Raw genomic sequence first — 17,429 nt, 5'->3', positions numbered from 1 at the left:
AGGATCAGATGTCACGTACCGACATACATATTGGAACGGGTGTCACGTTCCGACACACTAACTTGGATCGGATGTCATGATCCGGCACACTAACAGTTTGGGTATGGGTTCCATGAGAAGACCATTGACTTGTCATATATGTGTATTATTGAGAATGTGGAATGGTACATTGCTCCTGAAATGATAACTGATATTGTATATGTTCGATATATGCGTGTTTACTATGTTGTGATTGTTTTTATACATGTTTCACTTACTGGAATAGCCGCGTGATCCTACCAGTACACTGTGGTTGTGTACTAATACTGCATTTGCTCCTTCTTTGTTGAGTACGGGGCATCTTCAGGCGGCTACGGATAGACCTCGTTTAGGAGATCAGTGAGCAAGATCGAATTCAAGGGTGAACCAATTCTTTCAGGCTGTCATGGGTTCTCTATATTTTAGTCCACTCTTTTCGAACTTAGACTTTCTAGTCAGACTTACTTGTATGTTTAGTTTGGGTTGTACCCATTTTCCTTAAACTTGTTGAACTTTAGATGTTTTGGTACATTGACTTTCAGATTTTAGGGGTGTTTTCCGCAATGTTTTAGTAACGAATTGTCAGACTTTCGGAGTATATGGAACTCCACTTTATTTCTTCATTTAAACCTGCTTCCGTATCTTTAAATGTTTAGTTTTGGGGTTAGTTGGTTAGTAGTAATGGTTCTCCCATCGGAGGGTTAGTGTGAATGTCAATCACGACGATCTGGTCCTGACATTCCAGCCCTGGAGGCTGGATATAGAAAAATCATTTGTACATAAATAGTGTTTCCCTCAAAATAAGACCCTATACAACACAAATCCAAATTAATCGAACTCTGATATAAATACTAGACACCGGATAAAAATAATTAAATACTAACATAAGTATATTAAAACCAACCCAATCAATGCAAATCATTTTCTCCTCTGACCCTTCCTATTTTATCAGTTTTAATACAATTCTTTAAGCTTAAGGATTAGATTATTTAGGAATTTTTTTAGCAAAGTGTGAAAAGAGATCTCCATTAGTCTAAAATTAAATTAGGTCTGTGATTTCAAGTACCAACGCCAGCTAATAATCACTCCATGAGAGAAAGCAAAAAGGACAGTCCATCAGCATATAGTAATATATTAAATAATACAATTGCTATTATTTAACTGTGACTAGAATAATAATAAAATATTATGTTTAAAGAATTTTTAAAAATGAGTCAACTTCGAAAATAAAATAGAGAAGATCCTAACCCTACGATTAGATTACCTTTTTATGAAGGGCAACTCACACATTCAATCGCTCGGTTAAAAATAATTATATCAGCTAGACAAATATATATATATATATATATATAAATTTATTGACCATTATTATTTTGATGAGCAAATACACGAAGTAAAATTCCCTTTAAATTTTTTTTAGCTAGTATAACGACCTGTTTCCGTTGTTATAGAAATGCTAACGGGGGGGAAATTTGGGGCCGAAAAACTTTTTTGTAATATTTGGATTTTTCCAACCTTGTCCATATTTGGACGAAATTGAAGTCATCGAAGTGTAGGGAAATCTGGTAACAATCAAGTGAATTATTTATGATTTTGATTACATGAGTGGTTAGATAACTCGTTAAGGATTCCGTACGACTTTACGGAATTAAATTCAGGCGAGTAGAACTCCTGGAATCGATCTTAACATAAAGGGTATTTTATGAGCGTCGTTGGCTAGAGGTGTGTTGTGAAATGGGGATTTTGGAATTCTTTAAGTAACTCACTGGTTCCGCGCAAGCCGCTTTAGCGGGATGGGTGTCTCTCTGGCGGGGCCGCTGTAGTGGGATGGTGGCGGGCTCGACGCGACTTAAGGTTGTTAATAAACCCCTAAACGACCTTATTATGCACTTTTTGACTTTTAGAGCTAAGGAACGAATCATAGGCGACTCCTACTCGTTTTTCACCATTCTTGAGGCTAAAGGTAAGCTTTTCAGTCCCTGAATACATTTTTCGATCCGTAGAACATAGTAGAATGGGTGAATATTGATGGGGGGAAGGTTTTGTTATAAATTCTATGGTGGAAACAACCCTAAATTAGATAATTGGGATCATAAGTATGATCTAGGATTCATAGAATTGTTAGTAATTTTGGTAATTAGTGATTGGTTATTGATTCCAGTATTATATTGATTGTTTGTAGACCAAGAACAAGCAGAACGAATCCAAAAAGGGAAGGATCAAGTTTCTTAGGGTTTCAAGCTTGTTTCGAGGTAGGTGATGGTTGTGATTCTATGATTGTGTGATGTATGTTTGTTCTTGCTTCATTATGATACATGTATGTATATGAATGTTGCATTATTGATTACACTTGTTGTAAATGAGATAGATGAATGATGATTACCGTGAAATCATGACTTAATTGTATGATTTTGAGGATATACTTATGATTGTGATTGTGGTGTGTTTAATGGATCGATTGCCATGTTTCGGTATAACTAACTTGGATCGATTCCCACGTTTCGGCATAACTATGGGATCAGTTGCCATATTTCAGCATAACTATGAGATCGGTTGCAATGTTATAATGTTGAACAATTAGTTAAGGTTGCATGTGGTGCCCCTCTCTATCATCTCAGACCGTGGTACCGAATTCACATCAAAGTTTTGGAGGAAATTGCATGATGTATTGGGCACACAACTCACTTTTAATACAACCTTCCATCCACAGACATACGGACAGTCAGAGAGGACTGTTCAAGTATTTGAAGACATGTTGAGGGCATGTGTGCTTGATTTTGGAAGGCATTGGGATAAATTCGTACCTTTGTGTGAGTTCTTCTATAATAATAGTTATCACTCCAACATTGATATGGCACCATTTGAGGCACTCTATGGGAGAGGATGTAGATCACCCATAGGATGGTTCGAAGCTGGGGATATGAAACCTTTGGGGGTTGATTTAGTGAAGGATGCTCAAGATAAGGTGAAGAGTATTCAAGTTAAACTTCTAGCAGCTCAGAGTAGACAAAAAAAGTACGCAGATCATAAGGTAAGAGATATGACGTTTCAAACTGGTGAGAATGTTCTTCTTAAGGTATCACCTATGAAAGGAGTGATGAGATTTGGTAAGAAAGGTAATCTAAGTCTTAGATACATTGGTCCGTTTGAGATTCTTGAATGCGTGGGACTGGTAGCATATAGATTGGCTTTACCTTCTAATTTATCGGGAGTTCATTCGGTATTTCATGTGTCCATGTTGAAGAGATATCATGGTGACGGGGATTATATCATAAAGTAGGACTCAATTGGGTTATACAAGGACCTCCAATATGAGGAGGAATCGGTTGCAATTTTTTATCGTGATGTGCATAAGTTGAGGACCAAGGAGATTAAGTCCGTGAAAGTTCAATGGAAGCATATGTCACTCCCCGAGCCTACACCCTGGGCGGGACTGGTACTCGAAGACCATTGCTAGCCACGACCGAACCCTTGGCTTGACTTACTTACTTAGCGGAAGACAATATTCATACTTAATGATCAATAACACTTAACTGAACTAAATCATAAGATAACTGAGAATGTTAAAAGCTAAACATTCAACTTGGCCAAAAGTGGCAACCCAAGTCTTAACAATAAGAAATGATATTGAAAAGACTCAAAGGACTAACATCTGACTGTCTATGAAGCCTCTAATAACAACTGAGATGGATGTTGGGACAGACCCCACAACATCATAATGAACTAAACTAGAAAGCAATGAAATTGATCCTCCAGAAAGCAAGGAGGCTCACCAACAGACTCTGGACTGCTCATTGGATCAACGATGCGCCGGAATGCCGATCCTAGTTACTTGTGTTTGCATCATAATACGATGCAGGCCAACTGACATCAGTACATTGAATGTACGAGTATGCGAGTTGGAATGCTAGAATAACATATGCTTGAAAGAATCTGAGAGAAACTGAAGAACTTACCTGGCTCAACTCAACTCAACATGACAGAACTCATTTCAATATAAAGCAGTTCAAAAGCAAATGCAATATAAAGAAAAGTTGTTTAAAAACATGATATCAACTCTGTGTGTATGCAAGATACAAATAACTCTGAAATGTATTTAGAAATACAATGAACTGATGTATATAAAAATACAATAACTTATGTGGGAGTTTCTCTAACCGACAACCATCACTTAAGAGCTATAGTGATTATACATCGATCTTCCTCACGCTGCCAGCGCGTCCCATACCCGGCCAAAGGTATAAGACCTGAACTGCCTAATGGATCCACTAGTCTATTTTGAAAGGGTTCATCTAAAAAGTATGACCCTTTTTCTACCTATGATGGCTACATGGTTTAAAGGGGCTGATAGTTGTATGAACTCTTCCCCATCGGTGCTCAATACTACTCCCAAAAATATACTAGCTCTTTATGTAAAAAAAAACATACTTCTGTGATTTGAGATTAGTGCTCAAAAACTTAGCTCAAAGGCTATCTTGGAAATCTCAGTTTCCCTGCTTGCTTCATTTAGAAAGCTATTACTCTTTTCTGAAATCTAGCCCGAATGTTCTTTGGAAATCTTAGTTTCCGTTCTTATTTAAATGTGAAAACATTTTAAATCTCTTTGGGAATACTTAGTCCCCATATACTTTTGAAGAAATGAACTTCAAACTTTACCTTTTTCTCTTTGCTTAACTTCAAACTTAAGTCTTAAAACAAAGTTAAAACGTTTGTAAAATACTTATGAAAACTTAAATGAACTTCTCTTACTTGACTCTTGACTTTGATCTTAACTCTTACTTGAATTGACTCTTAACTGATCCTTGAATTGAATTATGGATTCAAGGATTATGATTTGTGTTTGGAAAGACCTCATGATGTTTGGGAATGATTTCGGATAGTTAAACTTGAGAAAAGTTACGAAATCACCATCTTGGAACAAGTCCGCGATGCGGAGGTGTTTTAAATAATTACTCGCAAAATTAAAATTTGAGACAGAGGAGTCTGCGTCCTTTTCGCGATGCAGAGCAGATTTTTGTTCACAGGCGGAACAAGTCCGCGACACAGACTTGTTTCATAAACCTTACTCGACTTTTTCCTTCTTCGTTTTTCAGCCTCAAACCACCTAAATTCGATTATCTTTCTCAAATTCATTTTAGATCCCGATACCCAGCGTATGTACTCAAGAATCTAACTCGAAGTAACTCTAAAACACAACGTAAAGATCTCGAAAATTCCACAATTCAACCCAATTCAAGAACAACATTCAAATTCAAGCATTCATGTCAAGAAAATCAACTTTCAAACTCTTTTAGGACGAATTGCACTGAAACTAAACATGTTTGGCGCATGGGTGAATGAACCCAACGCTATGAGAGACTCACATACCTTGTAGGATCAACTTCTTGGTGAATCCACAACCAAAATCGATCGTTCTTGGTGAATCTTACTTTTCTTCTTTCCTTTCTCTTGCGTTCCTTCTCCAAAAACCCTAACTTAAATTTTCAGAAGCATAAACTGAAATAATCAGTCTTGACCCCAATTATTTTACTAACAAACGGATTTAATTAATTGGGTAAAGAAAATACCAAACTACCCTTTTTAAAAATCTAGATTGGGCATTTCTTTATTCGAACAACCCAACTTACAAAGGACGTAACTCACTCATACGAACTCGGAATCGTACAAACTCGGCGGTCTTGGAAAGATAAATCCAAGAGCTCTCCAACCACATCTGTAACTACACCTAACTCATCCTGAGTGAGGAGTTATGGTCGATTGAAGTTGACCAAAATCTCAACTCTAACTTACTTAAAAATTTCCAGATTTCCTTATACTTTCCAAAAATAATTATTTTAAGTTCTTAGCTTCTTTCTAGCTATTTCAAGTTGCGAGATGTTACAGCATCGTCCAGTTGAAGAAGCTACTTGGAAAACTGAGAGGGACATGTAAGACAAGTATCCCCAATTGTTCGTCGATTCAGGTACTACTTCATTCCTTCCTTAGCCTATTTCCCTAAGTTTTGTCACTCGGGAACGAGTGATGGGTAAATTGGTAACTATTGTAACAACTTGTTCCCATCGTTATAGAAATGCCAACGGGGGAAAAATTTGGGGCCGAAAAACTTTTTCGTAGTATTTGGATTTTTTCAACCTTGTCCATATTTGGACGAAATTGGAGTTATCGAGGTGTAGGTAAATTTGATAAAAATTGGGTGAATTATTTATAATTTTGATTACATGAGTGGTTAGATAACTCGTTAAGGAATCCGTACGGCTTTACATAATTGAATTCGGGAGAGTAGAACTCTCGGAATCGATCTTAGCGTAAAAAGTATTTTCTGAGCATCGTTGGTTAGAGGTGTGTAGTGAAATGGGGATTTTTGAAAATTTTTAAATAACTCACTGGTTCCATACAAGCCGTTTTAGCGGGATGGGTGTCGCTCTGGCGGGGCCTCTGTAGCGGGGTGGTGGTCGTTGTGGCTGGTTCGACGCAACGTAAAGTCGTTAATAAACCCCTAAACGATCTTATTATGCACTTTTTTACTTTTAGAGCTAAGGAACGAACCCTAGGCAACTCCTACTCAACTTTCATCATTCTTGAGGCTAAAGGTAAGCTTTCCACTCTCCGAATCCATTTTTCGATTCGTAGAACGTAGTAGAATGGGTGAATATTGATGGGGAAGGTTTTGTTATAGATCTATGGTGGAAACAACCCTAAATTAGATAATTGGAATCATGAGTATGATCTAGGATTCATAGAATTGTTAGTAATTCGGGTAATTAGTGATTGGTTATTGATTCCAGTATTATATTGATTGTTTGTAGACCAAGAACAAGTGGAACGAATCCGGAAAGGAAAGGATCAAGTTTCTTAGGGTTTCAAGCTTGTTTCGGGGTAGGTGATGGTTGTGATTCTATGATTGTGTGATGTATGTTTGTTCTTGCTTCATTATGATACATGTATGTATATGCATGTTGCATTATTGATCACACTTGTTGTAAATGAGATAGATGAATGATGATTACCATGAAATCATGACTTAATTGTATGATTTTGAGGATATACTTGTTATTGTGATTGTGGTGTGTTGAATGGATAAGTTGCCACGTTCCTGCATAACTAACTTGGATCGGTTGCCATGTTCCGGGATAACTATGGGATCGATTGCCACGTTCTGACATAATTATGAGATCGGATACCACGATCCGGTATGCTAACTATTTGGGTTTGGGTTCCATGAGAGGGCCAATGATTTGATATAATTGCGTATCTTGAGAAATGTGAAGTTGTTCAGTGTTCGTATATGTTGATGATATTGTATATGTGATTATATTGTTGTGATGACTTATGTATGTTGCACTTAGTGGGATAGCCGCGTGATCCTACCAGTACACTGTGGTTGTATACTAATACTGCTCTTGCTCTTATTTTTGTTGAGTACAGGACATCTTCAAGCGGCTACTGACAAACCTCACTTAGGAGATCAGTGATCGTTCGAATTCAAGGGTGAGTCAATTCTTTCGGGCTGCCATGGGTTCTCTTTTGTCAATGTCCACCATTTTTGGACTTGAACTATGTTCTATTAGTTATTAGTACATTAGTTGGGGGTTGCATCCCTTCTTGTTTAGACTTGTTGAACGTTAGATATTTTGGTGACTTTCAAGTTCTAGGTTATTTCTTCCGCATTGTTTAGTTCTTGTTATACTTTTGTTGGAGTTTATGGGAACTCTCTATTTATTTCCTTAGCATTTAGCTTGCTTCCGTAACTTAAATTCCTTAGTTTTTAGATTTATTGCTTGGTTGGGTTGTAGTGGTGGTTCTCCCACCGGAGTGTTAGTGTGGATGTCAATCACAACGGTCTGGGTCGTGACAGCTAGCTTGCAAAACAAACTTGAAATTTACTCATATTCCCGTTGTTTTTTTATGTCAAATTATATCAATTATTTCATGATTAAGTAATTTAGCAAGGTAACTTTATAAAAATAGGTAATTCTATCAAATAATAAAAAATTATATGTAAATAATATTATGTACTTATTAAATTGAGATGAAATGCATTTAGTTCTTAGAACGATGATTTCCATAGATATGTGACAAGCAATTTAAATAATTATTTGTATTTGTAACAAAATTATAGATGCGTTATTATTCAATTTTAATATTGTATTGTTTGGATAATAATTAAAACGAAAATTGTTTAGTAATCCATATATATCAATTTATATAGGCCAAAATCTATTTTATTAGTAGTTTTATTTTTGCAATTACAGCTTATGGTTTCTCAATTTCTCTCACTTGTGTGTAAGAAGGTTATTTTACAACATAAGGTATCACAAAATGGATAACTAATAAATAAAAAAAATTTTGCAACCAAGAGAAAATGTATAACAGTAAAATTATGATAGAGTAATAAGTACTTATTTTTAATCAGGAATTTGAATTTGAGTTTTATTGAGTCATTTTTATTAAGTGTGCTTTGTTTTAAAATGTGAATTAAAATTTAATCGAATTTCAATATAAATATTAAATAAAAATCGAAGAAAATTGCTTTTGCAAGATTTTCAAGGATGATATTCTACTGGAACTACTTTAGTACTTCCGATAACTTCCATAGACTTATATAATATATGATACATCAAGCTTTTTAAAAGTTTCTGACAATACCAAACTTTTGATTCGATTTGCATTATTTGACAGAAAGATTACTCATTTACTCCTTATATTTATATGAGGGACATTACAGATTTTTTCCCCTCTTTTTTTTTTTTTTTTTAAAAATATTACGCGAGAAAAATTATTTTCTAGGTCACCTACATTTTTTTTGGTTAATTTTATAATTATTTTTATAAGATATTTTCATTTTCATACCTAAGAGATCTGCATTTTTTGTTCATTTGAAGTAGCGAGGAGATCTTAATTCCTCAAATTATGCCGAAATTAAGTTAGAATACAGGTTATACTTTAGTCGAACTTAATAGTTTTAGTTCAGATGTTCTATTTTTATTTTTAAAATTCATAAAATATGTATACATTGTTAATTTAGAACATAATAATTTAAAGGCATAAAGCATCAATAAATGACTTTAGTTGATAAGTAAACACTCAAATTTTGAGTATGCACATCTAGACATATTAACTCGTCTTCAATTGTCCAATTCATCCCTATTATGTCTCGTGAATATCCGACACTAACCTGACATATAGATTTTGAAGGTGTCTAGATAATTATTTTGTAAGTTGGAGTATTCAATTGACACAATAAAGACGATAGAAATGTCTAGATATAATACTCAAAATAGAGTGCTTACTTGTTAGCTAAAACCAAATATATATATATATAATTTAAATAAACTAGAATCTTGTACTCATAAGCTTAATAATTGTGTAACGAAGTCTTAGGGACCACCATTTCGTATTCCAACCATTTTTGACAGTTTTGTTTTGGAAACCAAGTCTTTTTACATAAGAAAAAGTATATTTTTTAAAAATATTATTCTTGTTTATCACATTTTACTTGATTTTTTTCAAGAATATTTAAGATTTTTTTTTTGTAATATATGTGGTTAGGGGTATTTTCATTTATGGATTATGGAAGGACAAAAAGACAGTAATTTTATTTCCATATTTTTTGATGAAGGGTGATTAATTGAAGATATTTCGTAAAATTGTCCCCACAGGCCACAACATAAATGTGACATGAACCAATCACAATTTCATTTTATAAAACTTTAATAGTTAACGAAATTGTTTTAGTACTCATATTTTGAGTGATTACACAAAAAAATCAAGTTCCTTTTAAGTTTCATTCTTAATCAATAATATCTATAGTTATCATATCATATCATATTATCATTACATTGTTAGTTTTGAGTTCTTTACATTTAATTGGTAGTGGTAAAGGGAAAATTACGATCTAAAATATGTTATATATTCTTGTATGGTTATATATAAAAAATTTGTGAATTCTTATATTTAACTCAATCTCAAAAACTAATTTAAAAGATGAAGATGGTTCAAACTCATATTAAATACACCATATTATTATGGGATCTGTTCAACTGTTCAACACTATGAAATCATCTATTAAAAATAAAGTAAAAAATAAAAAAAATAAGTCTTATTTCTTTTTGACAGAATAAAAAAGAAAAAGAATTATTCCCTTCGTCTCATTTTATATTTTATGTGAAGTAGTTTGACTCGACACAAAGTTTAAGAAAATAATGAAGATTTTTAAAACTTGTGATCCAAAATGAATGATAGAAATTTGTGTGACTGTAAATCATTTCATTAAGAATAAAATAAATATTTTATAGTTAAATTGTTACTTAAAATATAAATATTTATTTTTTTGGGATTGACTAAAAAAAGAAAATAAGTCACATAAATTGAGATATAGGGAGTAATATATAAAATAAAATGTGATGATCTAAAAGAATTGTAGAAATTAGATGTCCATTATGACAAATCAAAAAAATACAAAATCTTTTTACTTATTATGCCTCAATTAATTAATTTTGGAAAAGGTAGAACTTTTTGAAAATCTTAAAATTTTAATTTATACACTTTATAATCAATAGGAATAAAATAGTAAATTTATTGTGTCAATAATTATTTTCTTAATAGATATGCTGATTTAAAAGTGAACAAGTAATTAATGAGAGCGAGTAATATTTTATATTCGTAAAGTAGGGGTGGTTAATGATCAATTAGCTCATTTTTTGATGCAGGCGTGGGTATAAATGCAGAGAACCTTTGTATGTAAGCTTTCTTTTTTAGTTCCTTCAAATACCTAACTCTTCTCTCTTTTAATTCTGCTTTTCTAATATTGTGACTCTATCTTTATTGCTTTCTGCTTGTTTTGTTTCTCTTATAATCTTCCTATAGTAACTACTGTACATTGCACTTTGAAAATTCAAAGTTAAAAAAAAAAACAATGAAGACATTGTACATTCTGTAACATTTCAAAAAAAAAAAAAAGTGTACTGTGTACAGACTACAGACTACAGAGTAACAGCAAAATAAGGTATCTTTCATCCTTTCTTGCCACTTTTGGGTCTTGTCCTTCTCAGTTTCAGAGCTGAGCTTAGGAAGTTGAGTCTCTGAGTGAGTATTTATGATAGCTGAAATTAATATCTCTTATTATTTTCAATTTACTTTACTTCTGAACAGTTTCTTGAACATTTATTGAACTGGGATTGTGTTTTCTAGGACATTGGTGGCATTTCAAATTTTTTTTGAAGCAAAGCTTGGGACTTTGTTTCTCCCTTTGTGTGTATTGAACTGGGGTTGTGTTTTCTTGGACATTGGTGGCACTTTTCTTTGTAATTTTGAAGCAAAGTTTGGAACTTTGGTTCTTCCTTTGTGTGTATTGAACTGGGATTGTGTTTTCTTGGACATTGGTGGCACTTTTTTTTTTTTCTTTTTTTGGTAATTTTGAAGCAAAGTTTGGAACTTTGGTTCTTTGTGTGTATTAACTGGGATTGTGTTTTCTTGGACACCGGTGGCACTTTTTTTTAGTAATTTTGAAGCAAAGTTTGGAACTTTGGTTCTTCCTTTGTGTGAATTGAACTGGGGTTGTGTTTTCTTGGACATTGGTGACACTTTTCTTTGTAATTTTTAAGCAAAGCTTGGAACTTTGTTTCTCCCTTTGAGTATATTGAACTGGGATTGTTATTTTTTGGACATTAGTGCCTTTTTTTTTTCTCTGTTGGTAATTTTGAAGCAAAGCTTGGGACTTAGGTTCTCCCTTTGTGTGAATTGAACTGGGGTTGTGTTTTCTTGGGCATTGGTGACTTTTTTCTTGGTAAATTTGAAACAAAGCTTGGAACTTTGTTTCTCCCTTCTTGTGTATTGAACTGGGATGCTGTTAGTTACCTCTTTTCCAGTTGTTTGGGAGCAGGTAGCTTGACTGATTTCTCTGTGCTGCTTTTTTACCAAGCTTCTTGGAGGAATTCTCCTAAATTTTCTGGTGTAGTTTCTTTCTTAGTTTTATTTTCATCTGTTGAACTAGATCTTTTGAATTATTTTTTTAATCATTAGGCACAAAACTAGAATCTTGTTCCTTCATTTTCTCTACCTGTATGGATGTGTAATGAAGTGGAGGTGTTTCACCAGCTGAACAATCGATCCCTCTTGTCTGGACAAGGATCTTTGGAAGTGGCCAATTGTTTGATGTGTATCTTATAGATTGTTTCCTGCTAATCAAATCTTGAGGCAAGGCAAGTTGTTTATTTAGTTTGTGAAAATTTGATTCATTTCCAAATAATAGATATGGGTAGCAAGAATGATACTCAAGGACAAAAGAGGAACAAGGATGCGGCGAATTTTCAGTCACCAAATATGTCGTTGGACTGGCAATTAAGTGGCAGCAACTTGACAAATGCATCCATGGGAATGATCCCTAATAGCAATCCTTTAGTAGATTCAGTTTTTCCCACTATTTGGGATCGGCCTACCAATTCGCCACAGTTAAATTTCTATGGTAATAATGCTCAAATCAATCCTTGCACTATGAATCAGCACGAGATTGCAGCAATTGGCTTGGGCCCTGCAAGAGGTGTTATGAGTTGGAATCCACCAAATGCTATGCTGAAAGGGGCTATGTTTGTACCACCTATTCCTGGAATGATTCCTCAAAGCTTAGCTCAGCTTCCAGCTGATTCGGGGTTCATTGAGAGAGCTGCAAGGTTTTCGTGCTTCAGTGGAGGAAACTTCAGCGATATGATGAACCGGCCTTTAAGCGTCCCTGAGTCTACTAAGCCTTGTTATAGGGGACTGGCACCAACGTGGAGAACGGAAGAGGTTCTTGCAAGCAACGGGTTAAACTCACCCTCTGCTGTGGACCCTCAGAAGCAGAACATACGAAGTGGTGTTGATAGTTCCAAAGATGTTTATTTACCTAATGAGAACAAGACTCATGAGCAAAGCCCTCTCAAGAATGAGAAAAAGAATGAAATATTTGCTAGGTCTCAGGATGAAGGAAAAGAATCAGTTGGATTGTCTGGAAATGAGTCTGATGAGGCTGAATGTAGTGGCCGTCAAGAGGAAATGGAAAGTGCCGGATTGGAGTCTTCCGCGAAGGGCCTTGGCTCAAGGAAAAGGAAAACATATAGTCAGGTAGGACATTGTTAGTATGTTCTCTCCCAACCATTATAGCTACAAATGATTCCTTACTGAGTGTTCTTATAAATTTTGGCAGGGTACCGAGCTTGATCGAATGAAGGGAGTACAACAGCTGCCAGCTGAACCTGATAAAGAACTAACTAAAACTCAGAAAGGAGACGGAAGCTTACATTCACCTTCTAGCAAGCATGGTGGAAAAAACAGTAAACAGAGGTCTCAATCTTCAGATCCACCTAAAGAAGAATACATACATGTTCGAGCTCGAAGAGGCCAGGCAACGAACAGCCATAGTCTTGCAGAAAGAGTAAGACTTCATAGTAGAAGCTTTAAGTTAGTGGATTTTACTTGTTTCGGAAATGATTTGAGTTGTCCTGATTCTAGGTAAGGCGAGAGAAAATCAGTGAAAGGATGAAATTTCTGCAGGATCTTGTACCTGGTTGCGACAAGGTTTGTTTTATCGTTATACATATGGAGAACTTCTAATAGGCATTTGTTGTTCATGTTATCTCGGGCTTGAATTTTCAGGTCACTGGTAAAGCTGTAATGCTGGACGAAATCATTAATTATGTTCAATCTTTGCAAAGACAGGTTGAGGTATGAAAGCTATTAATTGATCTTTGGCTCATTTTTTCGAAATCGTATCTGTTCTTTCCTCAATGCCAAGTAAATTTTTTGGTTGCTTCACAATATGCTATTCAATGTAAACAATTAAACGATTCCCTCCCCTTGCTCCTATTTGCTTATCTCATGCTGAAGTAATTTTGTCATAAAAAAGTTTAAGAAATGCTGTTCATGGCTCTTATGTGCTTATGAATCTCTCTTGTTATTCTCACAGTTCCTCTCGATGAAGCTTTCAACAGTAAACCTGCGGCTAGATTTTAATCTTGATGGGGTCCTTGCAAAAGATGTAAGAACTAGTGTAACCTTCAGAACGGAAATTACACAAAGCAGAGTTCGGTGCATAAATTCCTGTTACTAATGCTGGTATATACATTTGCCTTTTATTGCAGCCACAAGCAGGTCCTTCGTCCTCACTTGCGTTTCCACCTGATAATATGACCATGACTTATGCTTCTTTGCATGGATGGCAATCTGGTCTGCTTCAATCAGGTCTTCCTGGTGATGGAAATTGTATTGATGCGTTCCGTAGATCCATCAATTCCCAATTCTCCTCTATGAGTGGTGGCTACAGGGATCCTTCATCTCAGGTAGTATTTGGATAGCTACACGTTTCAGGTTTTAGGTTGTATCGATCACAAAGGCAGAGCTAGGCTTTTTAGTTTATGGATTCTGAACCAAAATGGATTTTAAACACATATACGGGGTTTGAGCCAAAGATACTAGGTTTTCCCAAACCTATAGCCACCATTGTGTTTCCAGCCCTGATTTTGTCATAGTTATAGGAGAATACGTGGCACAATGAGTTGTGAACCAAAGGAACCTTGCTTCATGTTCTAACTATTCGCCTTGCAATTCATATCGTCTTCAGGTACCTACTGTATGGGATGATCAGCTGCATAATGTTGTGGATATGGGATTCAATTCAACCGCACCCCTCAATTGTCAGGATTTAAGTAAGTGTGTTACGTGTTCCTGTGTAGTTTCCTCTTTCTAAATTAGCATCAGCTACCCTAATGATCTCCGAACTCTCTGTACTTTTAGGTTCTTTGCCACTCGACCAAATGAAAACAGAACCTTGAAATGTTTCAAATTGTCAACCGAATACACATTCCGTTTCTCTGGGGAGTAAGTTGCATAGATCATCGTAGCTCTAAGAAAGATGATACGTTTGGGAAGTTATCACGCGGAGTCCCCATCTCTTAAATAGTGCTCCCGCCCCCTGCCGGAGGAGTTCTGAGTTCAGTTGTACAGCAAGTCCACAAAATGTTCCCTTTTTATGTTCATTCTATATAGGTACAAAAAGTGAAGATTTATACAACATGATTGTGAGATTCTTCCATCAACAAATGCAAATGAGGGTTCACGAATTATGCGTTCCGGGTACTATATGCAAGCCTCTACCTTCTGCGTACACTCTACACTCCCCAGACCGCGCTTTGTGGAATTACATTGGGTATGTTGTTGTTGTTATTGTTGATACTATGTACAAGGGAGAATAGTCATTCATGTTTTAGTTATAATCTGTTGTATCATTGAAAGATGAAATGGTTGTACCCTTAGTATGTATTGGAAGAAACTTGACAAATGTGTGATTTGTATGAAAAAAAAGAATGAATATGAATATATTAATGTAGTTCTTGAATTTCCATGTGTATTTGGATTAGTCGAGTCAGTAAATTTCAGATAAAATAGTTAGAATTTGATTTTGTTATTTTTTTTTTTTGGTCATTGTACAGCAAATTATATGGTAGAAAGATGCCATAATGATATGTGTACTGTCTTTACCTACATTATCACATCAGTCAGTGAAATGGGGTCATGGAATTAATAAACAACTGAGTTGATAAGATTCTCTGTACCAGATGGCTAATAAATCTTACTAGTTTCCAGGAAAAAGAAAAAAAAATAAGAAGTTTTGGTGGGATAAGAGGAAAAGGAAAAACATTAAAAATCTTCCAATATTCTGTCTGAAATGGGGATTGATTTATAGGGTATGTTTGATACGGAGGAAAACATTTTCTTTTATTTTTTGATGTTTTGATGGATAAATTTTTTGGAGAACATTTTCTTTAGGAAAATAAGTATTTTAAAAATGAGGAAAATGACCTCCTGAATTGAAATAGGGAAAATTAGTTTTATAAGTGACATTTTATGTTTATTGTATTTCCCATCCAGTGGCGGATGTAGGGTTTCTATTGGGTTCGGAAAAAAGAGAGTAGTGCCTAAAATTTGATATTGGAACCTCAAGGTGAGTTTTGAACTCCTCAACCATTAAGCCAACCTCTAATATTACATTTAGGAAGTTCAAAATCATATATCAACATAAAAATTCTTTAAAATACCTTAAATATACAACATAATTTTTTGCCGAGGGGATTCAGGTGAACTCCCTCAACAACCTCTAGGTCCGCCCCTGCACCCACCCATTCAATGTTCCAACTCCTACCCCTTTATTAAGAAGTCCCACATCGGAAAAAGGATGGACAATTGATCTCCTTATATGGACTTGGACATTTCTCCTAAGCTAATTTTTGTGGGTGCAAAATTCATCTTTATGTTGGGCCCCCATGTTTTATTGTCCATGCTCCAGTTCACGAAGTCTGGGTCCCACATCAAAATTGGTCATCTCATATGAACTAGTGCAATTCTCTCTTTATAAGCTAATTTTTCGAATTAAGTTAGACCCAAAATCTATTTTTACATCCTTGACCATCTCCACCCAACCCACCTCTCACCGTCATAGGTTTTTGCTAAATTACTTAACTCCACGCACCTCTCATTGGTTGTTGCAAAATTATTTATAAATGTTCTTGAATTAATATTTTTTTCTTTAATTACTAAACACTAGAAAATAAATAAGAAATCAATTTATTTTTCAAATAAATATTTTCTAAAAATATATTTTTCATGAAAAATATTCTCTTTCCTACCAAATACACCCTTATATATTAAGGAGTTAGGAATTCACATTCCATTATTGTGGTCATCAAAGAATTCTATTAAATGTATTATTGATTATTCTAATAGTCACACTTTATCAAAAGGATCCAAAGTTGGTAGAAAGATTTGTTTCCATTTCCATCAGATCTCTTATCATTTACAAGGTCATAAAAGCTAGCTACTTTATGAATGTTTATCTATATGTTAGATGAGGTTGTGAATAAAATTATTTAATGTGATTTGTTGGCATCTGAACATCTTGATTGTTTCATTTTCTTCTTCTACTACAAATTGTGTATATTTGAATTGCAAATCTTTATAACAAATATAATAGTCCATTCTCGATAGGAAAATGTTTTTGCTTTTATTTTGAAATTTGTGATCTTTTTTCTTGCGATTTATACATCGATTGTTCGAGAAAAAAAGTAAAATATATTTTTAAAAAATTTAATGTGAGAAAAATATCTATATTATCACTCATTAGTTTGAGAAATACATTTTACTGTTGACTAAATCAAATGTGTGTATACACATACACTTAGGCGTGTCTTACCTTGAATTTTTATTCACCTGATTTCTTTTGCTGATACGTTTTTTTTAAAAAAATATATATTTTTAATTGATTTTTAAAGAGTGAAGTTATGTGTTTCCGTTTACATTTTCAATTGATATTTTTACATGTGTTAGCTAGATATGCGTTGCCACTTTTTGCCTCGGTGGAACTATTTTTCATGCGACAGTTCACG

General features: G+C 34.6%; 1 protein-coding gene across 3 annotated transcripts; it reads left to right on the top strand.

The window, feature by feature from the left end:
- Positions 1-10,815: 10,815 nt before the first annotated feature.
- Positions 10,816-15,382, top strand: LOC125875204 (transcription factor bHLH49-like). Of its 3 annotated transcripts, none has more exons than XM_049556307.1 (9): positions 10,816-11,023; positions 12,040-13,116; positions 13,199-13,426; positions 13,504-13,569; positions 13,648-13,716; positions 13,958-14,029; positions 14,133-14,330; positions 14,612-14,696; positions 14,785-15,382. In XM_049556307.1, exons 2-9 carry the CDS (start codon positions 12,271-12,273, stop codon positions 14,820-14,822), a joined length of 1,602 nt encoding a protein of 533 aa, XP_049412264.1. In that variant the 5' UTR covers positions 10,816-11,023; positions 12,040-12,270; the 3' UTR covers positions 14,823-15,382. The 3 variants fall into 3 exon arrangements, with proteins under 3 accessions (XP_049412264.1, XP_049412272.1, XP_049412278.1); XM_049556315.1 differs by having other exon boundaries at positions 10,987-11,103; XM_049556321.1 differs by lacking the exon at positions 10,816-11,023 and adding an exon at positions 11,804-11,899.
- The last annotated feature ends 2,047 nt before the right edge of the window (positions 15,383-17,429 follow it).

Source organism: Solanum stenotomum, chromosome 1 (genome assembly GCF_019186545.1).
Source record: "Solanum stenotomum isolate F172 chromosome 1, ASM1918654v1, whole genome shotgun sequence".
In the NCBI taxonomy this organism is placed as follows: domain Eukaryota; kingdom Viridiplantae; phylum Streptophyta; class Magnoliopsida; order Solanales; family Solanaceae; genus Solanum; species Solanum stenotomum.
Note: the sequence above shows the minus strand (reverse complement) of the source record. Positions and strands in the feature narration are given on the sequence as shown.

What these genes read in the sequence shown, in the direction of transcription:
- LOC125875204 (XM_049556307.1), top strand. Translation starts at nt 12,271, where the DNA reads ATGGGTAGCAAGAATGATACTCAAGGACAAAAGAGGAACAAGGATGCG. An exon ending in GCCATAGTCTTGCAGAAAGA is followed by an intron (nt 13,427 to 13,503) that starts GTAAGACTTCAT and finishes TCCTGATTCTAG; the next exon opens with GTAAGGCGAGAGAAAATCAG. An exon ending in CTTTGCAAAGACAGGTTGAG is followed by an intron (nt 13,717 to 13,957) that starts GTATGAAAGCTA and finishes TTATTCTCACAG; the next exon opens with TTCCTCTCGATGAAGCTTTC.